Source organism: Micromys minutus (genome assembly GCF_963924665.1).
Source record: "Micromys minutus genome assembly, chromosome: 6".
Taxonomy (NCBI): Eukaryota; Metazoa; Chordata; class Mammalia; order Rodentia; family Muridae; genus Micromys; species Micromys minutus.
The window spans coordinates 12,681,897-12,695,867 of record NC_137975.1 but is presented as its reverse complement, the minus strand read 5'-3'; the positions used below and the strand labels follow the sequence as shown (position 1 = coordinate 12,695,867).

The 13,971-nt window shown below is 48.4% G+C and overlaps 1 protein-coding gene across 2 annotated transcripts in view; it reads left to right on the top strand.

The window, feature by feature from the left end:
* STEAP3 (STEAP3 metalloreductase) overlaps window positions 1–11,612 on the top strand; it is a 43,342-nt gene extending 31,730 nt beyond the window's left edge. For both annotated transcript variants that reach the window (XM_080918416.1, XM_080918417.1), the window contains exons 4-6: window positions 1,452–1,616; window positions 8,339–8,616; window positions 9,063–11,612. In XM_080918416.1, coding sequence (XP_080774542.1) covers window positions 1,452–1,616; window positions 8,339–8,616; window positions 9,063–9,135 — 516 coding nt within the window. In that variant the 3' untranslated portion in view covers window positions 9,136–11,612. The remainder of the gene's footprint in view (window positions 1–1,451; window positions 1,617–8,338; window positions 8,617–9,062) is intronic.
* Window positions 11,613–13,971: the final 2,359 nt, after the last annotated feature.

The window sequence follows — 13,971 nt, the reverse complement described above, 5'->3', positions numbered from 1 at the left end:
TATTGCTCTTCTGATGGCAGATTAAAGTATGAGCATTCAGGGCTGAGATGAGTCATGACGACGGTCCTAATGGAAGGACCTTGATCTAAGTTCTCCCCATGCAGGCGCTGGGTCAGGGACTGCCAGTGGGTGAAGAGGGAGACCTAGGGTTGGCAGAACATCCCTGATGTGCCTACGTCCCTGCAGCTGGGTGGGAGACCACTTATGACAGAGCATCCTCTCATTCTTCACAGCTCGGAGCTCAGCACACAGTAGGGACTTCCAAAGTGCTTGCTGAACTAACTGGTAAAGAGATGTCAGTCTGTTACCTGGCAACGGTTGAGCTGGTGCTCTGTGCCTCAGAGAAGGCCGCAGAAAAGAAGGTCTGAGGGTTTTGAGTTTGGAGATGGCAGGGAGGGGGGGTCATTGAGTGTCACTACGTGTCCTGAGCACAAGCCAGTAATGAAGCAGGTTAAAACAGGCTGGGAGGGGAAGCAGCTAACAGAGCTGTGGGTCCATAGAGATCCTCGATACAGTACCTTTCCACTGCCCTGCACCGTGTGTGCTGAGAAACATCCACTGCCCTGCACCGTGTGTGCTGAGAAACAGTGTGGTGCAGCCACACTTACGGAACATATGTTTCTTTGGCTGGTGGAGGTTGAGATACGAGTCAGAGTCTGAATGTGTAGCCCAGGCTAGGTTCGAACCGATAGTCCTTTTGACTCAGCCTCCCAAGTGCTGGGATTATAGGCTCGCACACCAGGCCCCGCTGAGGGTCTGTGTATCCTGTCAATCTCTCTGCTATCCTACCCTCTGGCGGAGGCCACCATTATGGTTGGCAAGGGAGCCATGACTCGAGAAAGCAACTCAGCCTTTGTCTTGTTTCTATGATCCCTAGAGTGGGTGCACGGTGCCTTCTATTTTAAGGAGTATTCAAGAAATTAATAGCTTTTAAAAGATGGATTGTTTGTTTGTTTGTTTGTTTATTTATTTATTTATTTATAGATAGGGTTTCTCTGTCCTGGCTGCCTTGAAAGTCACAGACTGACTTTCACAGAGATCCTCCTGCCTCCGTCTTCCAAGAGCTGGGATTAAAGGCCTGCACTGCCTCCACCCCGATTATAGGTTTATTTTTATTTGCATGTGTATGTCCACGTATGAGTGTGTGCACGTGAGTGCAAGGCTCTCGAAGGCCAAAAGAGGGGGTCAGAGCCCTGGGGCGGGGTTATAGGTGGTAGTGAACTGTCAGATGGAAGCTGAGAACCAATGGCTCCTTGGCAAGAGCAGGAAGTGCTTGTACCTGTCGAGCCATCTCTGCAGCCCCAGTGAGTGGTTTTCATGGGCCTGGCACACGCTGGCCGTCCAGCAGGGCGTGAACACAACTGTAGCTCTCTTGTCCTCTGGCGTGTTTAGTTACATGTGTCCTAGGGTGTCAGCCTTGGCTACAGCAGTCACGGTTTCACTCTTGTCAGGTCCTAGCCAACAAGAGCCGCCTCTGGGTGGAGGAAGAAGTCTGGCGGATGGAGATCTACCTGTCCCTGGGCGTGCTGGCTCTGGGCATGCTGTCCCTGCTGGCGATCACCTCGCTCCCGTCCATCGCAAACTCGCTGAACTGGAAGGAGTTCAGCTTCGTGCAGGTAAAGCAGCTTCCTCCGTGGAGCCAGGGCCCAGGCAGGGCACAGGTGCCGAGAACCTCCCACCTGGCAGGGTCTCCCAGCCTCCTGATCCTGCTTCAGCTCGCTTCAGACCCTGGGAAGTCTGTCACACAGAGGCTCTGACAAGAATGGAGGACAGAGTGTGGAACCCGGGCTGGACTTACTCAGGGGACACAGGGACCCCATAAACAGCCACTGCAGGGTCCTGGCGTACGTGGGAAGCAGTGAGCTCTGACTTAGCTTGGAAACTGCCAGCACACACCCTCAGCTCAACTGTGCTCTGTCCGCATGTGGGGCAGGTGTGAGCTAAGTGTGAGGCTTGATCTGTGATAGGACCAAGCAGTGTTTCCTAAATGACACTGTTTCTTGGACAAAATCCAGAGAAAAAAGAATGAGGACTGGGGTGTCACTTACAGGTAGAGTACTTGCCAAGTGTGTGTAGGCTCATGCTTCAACTTCTGCAATAGATAGATGATAGATAGATAGATAGATAGATAGATAGATAGATAGATAGATAGATAATAGATTGACAGATAGATGATAGATAGATAGACAGATAATAGATAGATGATAGATAGATAGACAGACAGACAGATTATAGATAGACAGATAATAGATAGATAGATAGACAGATAATAGATAGATAGATAGACAGATAATAGATAGATAGATAGATAGACAGATAATAGATAGATAGATAGACAGATAATAGATAGATAGATAGATAGATAGACAGATAGATGATAGATAGATAGATAGATAGATAGATAGACAGATAATAGATAGATAGATAGATAGACAGACAGATAGACAGATAGATGATAGACTAGATAGATGATAGATTGATTGATAGATGATAGATAGACAGATTGACAGACAGACAGATGGATGATAGATAAGATAGATAATAAGTAGACTCATGTTGATATAAGTGTATAAAATGGATGAGAGATGAATGAGTGCATGTGTGAATTGATGGTGATAGGTAGACAGACAGACAGGCAGACAGACAGATGATATTCCTCTGACGGATTATGGATTTACTTCCCCTAAGAGAGTCACGGTATACATTGACACACTGGAGATTCTAGTGTAGTTTATAGACCTCTGATGACCAGGTATCTGTGACCACTGCCACATTGACTCTGTCTCTTGGCTGACAGATGCCAACACTTAGGGAGCCAAGGCTGCTGTTAAAAACAAAAAGTCTCCTTTGTATTCCTCAAGGCAGCGGCCACTCTGAGCAGATGCCGCACACCAGGAGGCTGTTGGGATCGAGGTGAGCAGAACTTGTAAGGAACACACCACCCACGTGGGGGACTTGGCTCAAGTTCTCTGGGCACCTCCCCCTATTCTTCATAAAGCAGAGGAGGGTCCCTCCAGGGGACAGAGGTGTCTCACCTTGGCTCCTGCCAGTTGTATCAGGGCAGAGAACGGCCTCATCCACCCCCACTGTCAACCTCTGTTGTAGCCTCTCTGTTCAGCAAGGACTCAGAGGGACAGTGACAGAATATTGCTCTTATGTAACCCAAATTAATTCTTTGTGACTAGGGACCCTTAGTGTACCTTAGAACCAAACAGCTGTGGTTGGTTTTGAAAGCATGGCTGTGAATCTCAAGGGCTCTGCTTCTCCCAGAAGGCCCCTGAAGGAGGGCTCGGGGCTGACACACGCTGGCCTAAGAGGGTGGAGAGGAAAAAACTTTTCTTGATCTGGGACTAATCCCTGTTTGTCTCATACCCAAATCTCGGATTTTTCTCTTCCCGCCTCAAGTATCCTAGGTATGTGGTTTGGTCACAATTAAAACGGGCTGTGGGTCGCTTCGCTTTCCAGAAAATTCTTTCCTTAAGCAGCTGTCGATTACATGCTCCAGCTCTGGCTGCAGGAGGAAGCCTGTGGATTTGATTTTGTTAGCAAAAGCTGTCTGGGGCTGGAGAGGCCGTGCTTTGCTTTACATATTGAGCGAGAGAGATGGCAGGCTTTCGTTTGTGGGTGTCTAATGCCTGTGCCCTAGCCTCAGACACCTCAGCTCTCTCTCTCTCTTCTGCAGGCCCTGGTATGGAACAGGGTTGCCAGGGCCCCCTGACGCCACTTTCAGCACCACCTGCTCTGGGGGTATAGGCAGACCATGACCCTGCCCCCAACCCTCAATTTAACTCCTGAAAATGAAGTTAATGTCGTGAGAAATGTTTGTGAGGCAGGTGAGAAGGAAATGAAAAGCACGTCGCTACTCTTCTCGGGGGTGTCTGGTCACGGCCCCACTACCTCTGAAAAGCATTAGCCATCTGTTTCTGCTTTGACTGGGGACAGAGTCTCACTGTGTTACACAGGCTGGTCTCAAAGTCGTGGGCTTGAGATCCTCCTCGCTGGGACTACAGGTGCATGCTATAGACCCGACTCCCAACTGCTACTGTCTCTCTGTCTCTGTCTCTCTGTTTCTCTCCCCCTCTCTCTATGTCTCTCTCTCCCTCTCTCTGTCTCTCTGTCTCTGTCTCTCTGTTTCTCTCCCCCTCTCTCTATGTCTCTCTCTCCCTCTCTCTGTGTCTCTGTCTCTGTCTCTCTCTCCCTCTCTCTCTGTCTCTCTCCCTTTCTCTGTGTCTCTCTCTATGTCTCTCTCTCCCTCTCTCTGTGTCTCTGTCTCTGTCTCTCTCTCCCTCTCTGTGTCTCTGTCTCTGTCTCTCTGTCTGTCTCTCTCCCCCTCTCTCTATGTCTCTCTCTCCCTCTCTCTGTGTCTCTGTCTCTGTCTCTCTCTATGTCTCTCTCTCCCTCTCTCTGTCTCTCTGTCTCTGTCTCTGTCTGTCTCTGTCTCTGTCTCTCTCTCCCTCTCTCTGTCTCTGTCTCTGTCTCTCTGTCTCTGTCTCTCTCTCCCTCTCTCTCTGTCTCTCTCTCCCTCTCCCTCTCTCTCTCTCTCTCTCTCTCTCTCTCTCTCTCTCTCTCTCTCTCTCTCTGTGCTATGCCTGGCTATCCACTGGGCATGTAAAATACATAATGCATTTATTGTCTTCCATTGTCAACAGTGTTTGCGAAGGGAGTGGGGGGGTTCTAAAGCCATGGAGCTCTTCCCGAGAGATGCAGATGTCCCTGCTAGGATGCTCAGGGACAGCCTGGGCATCTAGGTGACCCGTAAACATGCACGCTGCCCTCCAGTGGCAGGAACACAGGACCAGTTCCAAAGCACCTTGGGTACCCTAGTCCACCAGATGCTCACCTCCAAGCTTTGGAGCATCTGTCCATCACCTGTCCCCGAGTGGACACAGGAAAAAGGCAGGCTTTCTGTGCACAGTAACAGCGGGGACGGGGGAGGGATTGAGGGAAGGTCTGGCCTTCTTGACTCCTGTCAAGTTCCCATGCAGTGAGGAGCTATTGGATTTAGAAATCTATTGGTGTCCCAAAGATCCTAGACCAACCCCTGGGCCTGGAATGCTTTGTTGAGCTGATCTGAGAACAGCTGAAATATCGACCCAATTAAAAGATCCCATTTTCCATGCATTTAACCTTCCGTTTCCAAGGTAATCTGGGTGCTGTTTTGTTACGTTTAGTCTGGTTTGGTTTAGTTCGTTTGGTTTGATTTGATTTAGTTTGGTTTAATTTGGTTTGGTTTGGTTTGGTTCAGTTCAGTTTGGGAACAGGGTCTCATTTAGTCCAGGCTGGCCCCAAGTGTGAGCTAGGTAGTAAAGGAAAACATTGAATGTGTGCCTGCCCCTTCTGCCTTAGCTCCCACGTTCTAAGATCAGGCACATACCATCACACACATCCCTGTGGCACTGTGGTCAAAGCAGAGCCTTTGTGCATGTGGGGCAAGCATTTGACTAGCTGAGTTATACCCGCAACTCTTTTGTTGGCTCGTTTCCTTTTTGAGACAGGATCCCACGAAGCCCAGGTTAGCCTTAAACCAGCTAGATAGCTGAGGATGACCTTGAACTTCTGATCCCTGCTTCTGCCTCCCAGCTGAGATGACAGGTGTGCACCACCAGGCCCTGATTATTGGTGCTGGGGATGGGTCCCAGGACCTCGTACTTGCTGGGCAAGCAGCCTGCTCCTGAGTCATGCCCCCAGCCCCTGTAGCAGTTTTCAGTTAGGGTTTGTCTGTCTTTCTTTTTCCTTTTTTTCCTTTGTTTTTATTCAGCATCGTCTGCATTGGACTCTCCCTATTCAATTCAACTATAACACTGTAAAGTGTCCAGGATATAATGCATCTGTGCAGAACCGGGGTGCAGCCCTGACACCCCAAGTTCTGCCCCTGAGTTACAGATGCTTCCTCTGACCTTGCTTCATGCAGCCACCACCTAAGACATTGACAAGGACCAGCCTGACCCCCACTTGATAAGTGATGGCCAAAGCTCCTTCATGCTGTAGGAGCCATGGCTAACAAGCTTCTGTGTAATAAAAATGACACCAGCTCGGTTTGTGTGTCTGGGGCTGGGGTATTAATGGCTCCTTAACAACACTTTTCCTTCTAATTTCCTTTGGTCCTCTAGAAATTTTTTAAAAAATTGTTCCCAAGGACAGAGAGAATTTTAGGGAAAACAAAGTCTCTGAAAACATCCAGGCTTCCCAGCTGCTGTTTGGATTGGAAAAATCTAAAGGCTTTCTGGCCATTGGCCCTGGCTAGAAACTACTAGCCCAAAGTTAGGATTCCGGCCACGTGTATCACGGATCCCAGAAAACAAAGGAAAGAAGTGCTGGCTGTGGCTGCTGGACCCTGGGCAGGTTTCCACGCTGGCCCAGCATTCTTGTCCCTCAGTCTTCAGACGGAGTGCTTAAGACACTAGCCCATGTGGGCGTATCCCAGGAGAGATACCGAGCCTCCCGTGAGGCCATGTCCTAGGCCTGACTGGGTTCTTACGGCTGCTTCATCGAACCATGCAGGAACCCCACACCTGCATGTGGCCGGTGGTTCTTCATCTGAGGAGGAGCATCAGATGAAGGTTGGACCCTAACCAATCAAACAGCCTTGGCACCAGGGCCCTGCGTGGGTCCCTCAACCTCCAGCTAGAAGGCTGTGGGTGAGAGGGTTTCCAAAATCAGTGGCTTTGTCCTGGTGATATATTTGAATCGTCTGCTGAACTCTTAAAAACAACAGATGTCGGAGCTCTACCCTAAACCAGTTGAGTCTGAGTTTCTGACAGTGGGGCTAACACTCCAGTGTTTCTCTCACGCTTCTCGGGTGATATTAATGTGTAGCTCTTGTTCGAAACCAGCCTCTGACTGTCTGATTTTCAGGAATAAAATCAGATGTAGAGAGACAGGGGTGTCTCATTGTATTTGGGTTTTGTTAGGCGCGGCGGGGGGGAGGCTTTTCTAGACATGGTTTCTCTGTGTGGACTGGGCTGTCCTGGAACTCCAAATGTAGACCAGGCTGGCCACCTGAGTTTTGGCATTGAGCTATGTGCCATCACTGCTTGGCTGCATTTGGGTATTTTATTTGGACTCTAGGAAATGTAGTGGGAGCAGAGCTAGGAAGATGAATTGTTGGTTAAAATGTTTGGCATACACATAACTTGAGGGTTAGAGTTTTGGTTTCCAGAACCCATGTAAATGCTGAATGGGGGGGGGGCTATCTGCAATTTCAACCTCAGAAGGTGGAGATGGGAACCCCAAGTAAACTAGCTAATGAGATAAGGCTCATCAGCAAGCTCTGGTTTGACTGAGAGACTCCCCACCTCAATAAATAAGGTGGGAGAGTAAGTAAGGATGATCCCTGACATCAACCTCAGCCTTCTCACACACACACACACACACACAGAGAGAGAGAGAGAGAGAGAGAGAGACAGACAGACAGACAGACAGGTAGCTGCCCATAAAGACAGTGCACAGCCCTTGGAAAATGCTTGTTGTCATGCTAAGCTGGACCATCTTAAGGAATGGCATTCTGAATGATGCTCTCCCTCCGTCTGGGGCTCACCGCTATTCCTAACTACCTTGTGTTTCTCCTTAAGACAATTTATAATGAATTCTCTTTATAATCCAGCCTTACCTCAGTTAGGTATTATCTGTAAAATTCTGGTTTGGTTATGCCAGCAGACCTTCGTTTCTATTCTAATATAAATGAGAATGTGCATAAAATCAGTAGAGTTTTTTTCTTAAGCTCCTTCAGTGTGATTCCATTTTAAAGTTTGCTAGGAGTCATCAGAATTCCAAATAGCATAGTTGGAAGAAAAGAAGAAGCAAGAGAAAGGAAAGAAAGCCCGGCTGTCTGTCAGATCTGCCGGGCTCAGTCTTTATACTCCTTTAGCCTGGTGTGACTCCTGTTTTCGGCCCAGGTAGTTTAGGAAGCAATCACAGTAGCATACAGAAGAGCAGAGGGCTCTGGGGTTGCAGCTCAGGAGTAGAGGGCTTGCCTTGCGTGCATAAAACCCTGAATTCTCTCCCCAACAGAGCATTCATGAGATAGAGGTGGGAAGATCAGGAGGTCAAAGCCATCCTTAACTCCATACTGAGTCTGAGGGTAGACCAGAGGAGAAGTATGAATAATAGTATATTACTCTGTTAAGAAGTGGAGGAGGGGATGGTGGCCAGGGCCAGCAAGAGGGCTCAGTGGTAAAGGTGGTTGCTGCCAAGCCTGACAAGCTGAAGCTCACCCCTGGGACTTACATGGGGGAAGGCGAAAACCAACTCCTCCGAGTTGGCACAGGGCTGGGATTTGACCCGGCGGTGCCCTGGCTCGGTGGTCATTCTTTCATTCCTGCCTTCTCTCTTCCCGCAGTCCACGCTGGGCTTTGTGGCTCTGATGCTGAGCACGATGCACACACTCACGTACGGCTGGACCCGTGCCTTTGAGGAAAACCACTACAAGTTCTACCTGCCGCCCACCTTCACTCTCACACTGCTTCTGCCCTGTGTGATCATCCTGGCCAAGGGCCTCTTCCTCCTGCCCTGCCTCAGCCGCAGACTCACCAGGATCCGCAGGGGCTGGGAGAAAGATGGCGCTGTCAAGTTCATGCTACCCGTGGACCACACACAGGGGGAGAAAACAAGCCACGTGTGAGACCCTGGAAATGGAGACAGGCACAGCTTGTGGGGGCCCTGAGCTGGGTTCGGGTCTTTTCTGGATGTAGCACAGGAGTGATATATATATATATATATATATATATATATGCGTGTGTTGCTGTGATCTGAATTCCTGGGGTGCAGGTATATGCTGAGATGCTCAGAATGGTGCACCACACATTCGATATGTACACACGTGTATTTCATATATAACAGGATTTGCTATTATTCTTACTTAGTTAAAAAAAAGTGGGTCCCTATATTTCAACATATGCAGGGTCCCTATATTTCAACTTAAGCATTTTAAAGCAAGTGCCACACATTAAACAGCAGATCCCACCCTTGTGGTATCTGCAGAGAAAGACAGACACTTCTGGTATAAGAGACTGTATTTTGTTGGGTTCTACCCTTTAATCCCCGTTCTTTATATTCCTTGTTAGCTACATCCTAAAGTTGGTGCAGAGCCGGGGCAAGAACTGCGTCGAGTGCAGCAAATCCCCGTCCCGGGGATAAGAAAGAAGCCTCTAATGAACAGAGGAGCCAGGTCTGGACCCTCCTGCATCCCTGGGCTCGTGTGAGGAGGCTCGGCAATATTCCCGAGTCTGTGCAGAAGTTTTTGTAGGTCTGTCCTTTCTTCAGGGAAGGGTCTGATGCTGCCCTATTTGATCCTAGCTGAGCTGAGGAGATTGTTCCCCACTCCCTGAAAGTCCAGAGTCACCGTGGAGCCTGCAAATTGATCCTTCTGAGGTGTGAAGTCACTGTCTCACCAGAGCCATTAGTGAACCCAATCTTCAGAAGAAGTCTAATTGTTTCCCCTCTATTAAGTTGGTGCTGACCCTCCTTTAAACCACGGTGCCTTCTCGCCTTTAATTTGGACATCTCCGTGAAGTGGACTCTTGTCGGTGCAGTTCGGGGAGGGGGGCGGGGAGCATTAGAGATTGCTGAGAGTAACCCCTTGGACTCGCTCTAGGCCTGCCTTCATAAAATTGGTCCCTAAGGAGAATGACAGAGACCCCTTTCGATTTGCCCTGTTGGCAGAGAACCTACGTTCAGAGCACCCAGAAAGCACAATGGCCCCACACTCTTCTTCAGGGGGTTCCACAGCCCCCTTCCCCATGCTTTTTCCTTCCTCCCAGTTACAAACAACCATAAAAGTCTGCAAATATTGCTTTCTGAATTCTTAAAGAGACCACATCCTCATTTTGTTCCAGTAGTTAAAAGTGTCCTTTGTTATTATTTTTATTAAGCTCTCCTGTGCCTAGTTTATTAATTAGGCCTGATTAATCACAGGTGTGTATAGAAGAAATGTAACATTTTTGTGTGTGTGCATGTATGTGTTTCAGTTATCTGCAATCTCAGGAATCCAGAATAGACTCCTGTATATAATTCAAAACAACTGGAAGGGGTTTTACTGCCAAAGCTATAAGTGTCAAACTTTATTGTTCCCAAACACAGAGGGTCAGACCACAACTGGGGTGTAGCGCATCTATCCCCCAGCCCTGTGGCATCCATCTATGAGAAAAGTTACCCAGCCAGTTCCCTAAATCCAGCTGAGCTTGAGTGATCTATCATTACATAAGAGAGATCCTGTTGGCTCCCCTGGGCCAGGGAGCATCTTTTGACACAGCAAAAGAAGAAGAACCAGCCAAAGTACACAGTATGAAATATCCCTCTTCCCACAGGGGAGGCATCATAAAGTGAAAAGGGGGCAGAACCCAGTATAAAAACCTTTTGCTAGGCCCATATTGGGCAGAGGTGTCACACTGGAGTCTGGCTGCTTCTTGCAGGTATGGGCAGCCAATACTCCATGCTAAGAACAGGGCCTACGACCTGAACTGGTGTCAGCCATAGCCCACAGAGAGGACCACTGGAGACAAAACAGAGATCCCAGCATAACTGGTCAGTGAATTCCCTGCTGACCGAAAGCTGGAAGAACGCTGAAAATCACAAGTGGTCCCAGCTTGTGGGGACCTACTGCCTTCTCTGTCTCTCTCAGGAGGGAGATGGTTCCTTGTAGCAAAGGCACCCAATGTAGCAAAGATACCACTGTTGCAATGATACTGTAACAGAGGTACCCACTGTGGCGAAGATAAGTAGCAAAGGTACCCACTGTGGCAAAGATACTGTAACAAAGGTACCCACTGTGGCAAAGATACTGTAACAAAGGTACCTACTGTGGCAAAGATAAGTAGCAAAGGTACCCACTGTGGCAAAGATACTGTAGCAAAGGTACCCACAGCAGGAACAGCACAACTTCCTTTCTTTGCCTTCTTGCTGCCACAGTTGCTTATCAGATGGGAAGTGGGTTCTTGTCAATCAGCTCATGGATGACAGGTGGGCCATGTTCTTGGCCCTGATCTTGCATCTGTCCCTGTTTCTTCCCATTTTCCTGGGCAGTCAGCAACCTCCAGGAGACTTGTCATTCTCTAAGCCTGGTAAAGTCCCAGAATACCCCAGCCCAGTGCTCTGGAAACGAAATGCCACAGCCTGGGGTGGACATGCAAAGTCTGTCTATGGTGGACACAGTTCCTGTTTCATCTCTCAGAAGTGACAGTACACAGCTACCATGTGAACTCCAGGCTTTCCTTTCCGGCAACAGGATCTCACAGTCAGTGGTTGGTTTGTGGCTAAAGCCTATGCTCACTCAGCCCATACATGAGATGGAGGGGTGCCAAGGTGAACATTAATCTGTGTCACAGGTGGCCACTGAGGGACGGTGGGTGTGCGGAGGAGTGACAGGCCAGTGATGGAGAGGATGGAGGTTCCCGCAGGACAGTTTGGGTTGTCAAAAAGAAGGCACCTGCGGAATGACAGTCAAGGTTGTCTGCTACTCTGCACACATACCTACACACAAAACCGCGTGTTTCCTAGGAAGCATATAAAATGTTGTTTGTTGTTGCTGGTCTCAAAAATTTCTACAATTTCAGAAAGTTTATCTCCGCTGAAGTAGATTTCCAACAGTTGCTCAGAAATGCTCTGCTGCTTCATACACGGGAAATGTGGATACACTGCCCATTCCAACCCTCCCCTTGGACACAGTGGCTATGTGAACCTCCCCTCCCCTCCCATGAGGTGAATAATGCGACCCTGCTTACCAAGCACTGTTTCTGCAAGTCCCCATTGTAGGAAGAACCTGGTTTTCAAAACACTTAGTCAACCGGGAATTATGTTCCCACCCATCGGGTTTCTACTTCCAGAGGATCTATCTTGCTAAATCCAGTCTCTGGACTGAAAATATACTTATATGTTTTGATTTTTTTATTGCATTATGTATAGAGGTGGTGGTGGTGGTGGTGGTGGTGGTGGTGTGTGTGTGTGTGTGTGTGTGTGTGTGTGTGTGTGTGTGTGTGCAACTCAGGAGGACAATTTGAAGGAGTCAATTTCTTGCTTCCTCCATGCAGGCTCCAGGGATAGAACTCAGGTCTTAGAAGCAAGCGCCTTTACTCACTGAGCTATCTCACCTTGAGACATTCTTCTAAGGCTCTACTGAACTCTCAGGAAGCAAGACAGTTAGTGGGGCTGAAAATAAATGGGGGCATACGATGTCCAAATGGCTGCCTGGCTGCTGGCTGCTTCCTAGTGGATCTCAGCGTCCACTGTCAGCAAACCACAGGCCCGGCAGTGCAGGGTCATCCCCAAAGATCTCAAAGAGCAGAACTGGTATCTTCTAGACATGGCAGAACCATGGCCCTCATGAACCTACAGCGGCCATGGCCTCCTGAACTCGACGCAGTCACTCAGTGTTCCAGCAGGGAGTGCATTTCACCTTCAGCCGAGCAGCTATGGACAGTTGGTGGCTTTCTGAGTAGAGAGAGTTAGTTTTCTTTAAGGGTATGGCCACTGGTAGGCTGACCATGTGCCAATGGATGGCCCAAGTCCCACAGATACACAGAGAGTATCAGTTGAACTCAGTGGGTTAATAAAACAACAATCACCAACCAATCATTCGAACCGTGAAGTTGGTAGGAAGTAGATGGTTTGGGAGGCACTGGAGGGAGCAACGGGAGGTAACTATGATCAAAATACATCGTGTGCACATAGAAAAATCTCAAGAACTTGATTAAAATATTGAATTTTTATACGAGGTGCTGGGGAGGTGACTTTTCATTTAAGAGCACTTGCTCTTCCAGAAGACTGGGACTCAGTTTCCAGCATCAGCATGATTGAGGGCTCAGGATAAAAGTAATTATTTCCCAAAGAAAAGCAATTAAAACTAAAGAGACTAATGGCCCTGTGTTGTGGTAAAAATAAAAAGGTGGAAACATTTTATCCCTTGCTAGTGCTGGACTCTGTGGGACCACAAGGGACTGCAGGGTATCTGTGTCTCAGTGGCTCCACGCTGCCGCCTCTAAGTACTCACAGACCACTCCGCCCGTCCTGGCTGCTTCTGTCCCAGGTGGTCCATGACCACCCCAGCGTGTTCTTTTCACTCATTTTCCCTTGGCGTGTTGTTGCCAAACCTTGCACACACGCACACACACACACACACACAAAACACACCAACTCTGTGGCAGGCTTTGTTCGTCCAGCCACTTCTAACTCAATTAAGTTGCCATATCAAAGAACACACCAAGATACTCTGATCCAATTGGTATAATATAATTTGCCCAATTAGATAATTCAAATGATCCTGTACAATTCCATCCCTTATAAACTATTCATAACAACCTTATCCATAGAGAGATGTGCTGAGAGAAACGTCCATGTCTGCTTCCATGGTGCCTCCTCTCCAGTCTTCCCTTTCTCCTCCTCCTCTGCTTTCCTAGACTTTTCCCCGCCTACCTTTTCTTCCCATCCAATGATAAGCTCGGCCTGCTTTGTTGTATAATGACATCATCCTACCACCCCAGGGCAGGAAATATGGCTCAGGTAAAGAGTGCTTGCTGCTCTTGCAGAGGACAAGAGTTCAGTTCTCAGTGTCTGAATCAGATGGCCCGTGAGCACCTGTAAATCCAACTTCCAGGGATATGGCCTCAGTAGGCACCTCCACATATGTGGCAAAGACACACACACACACACACACACACACACACACACACATTCATATGTTCCAAATAAAACATCTTTAAAAGGAGGAGAGGCTGAAGAGATAGGTCAGTGGTTAATAGCACTTACTCTTGTATAGACCCAGTTTGATTCCCAGCACCCACACAATGGCTCACAAACCTCTGTAACCCCCACTCTAGGGGGCCAACCGCTATGCATGCAGTGCACATATGTGCATACAGCCAACTATTCATACACATAAAGTAAGTAAACAAAATCCTAAGAAAGAAAAGGTGACTCGGGTGACACCGATTGCTGGAGTTGCACAAGGGAAGAATTGTGAGACAGCAAATCATCAGGAGG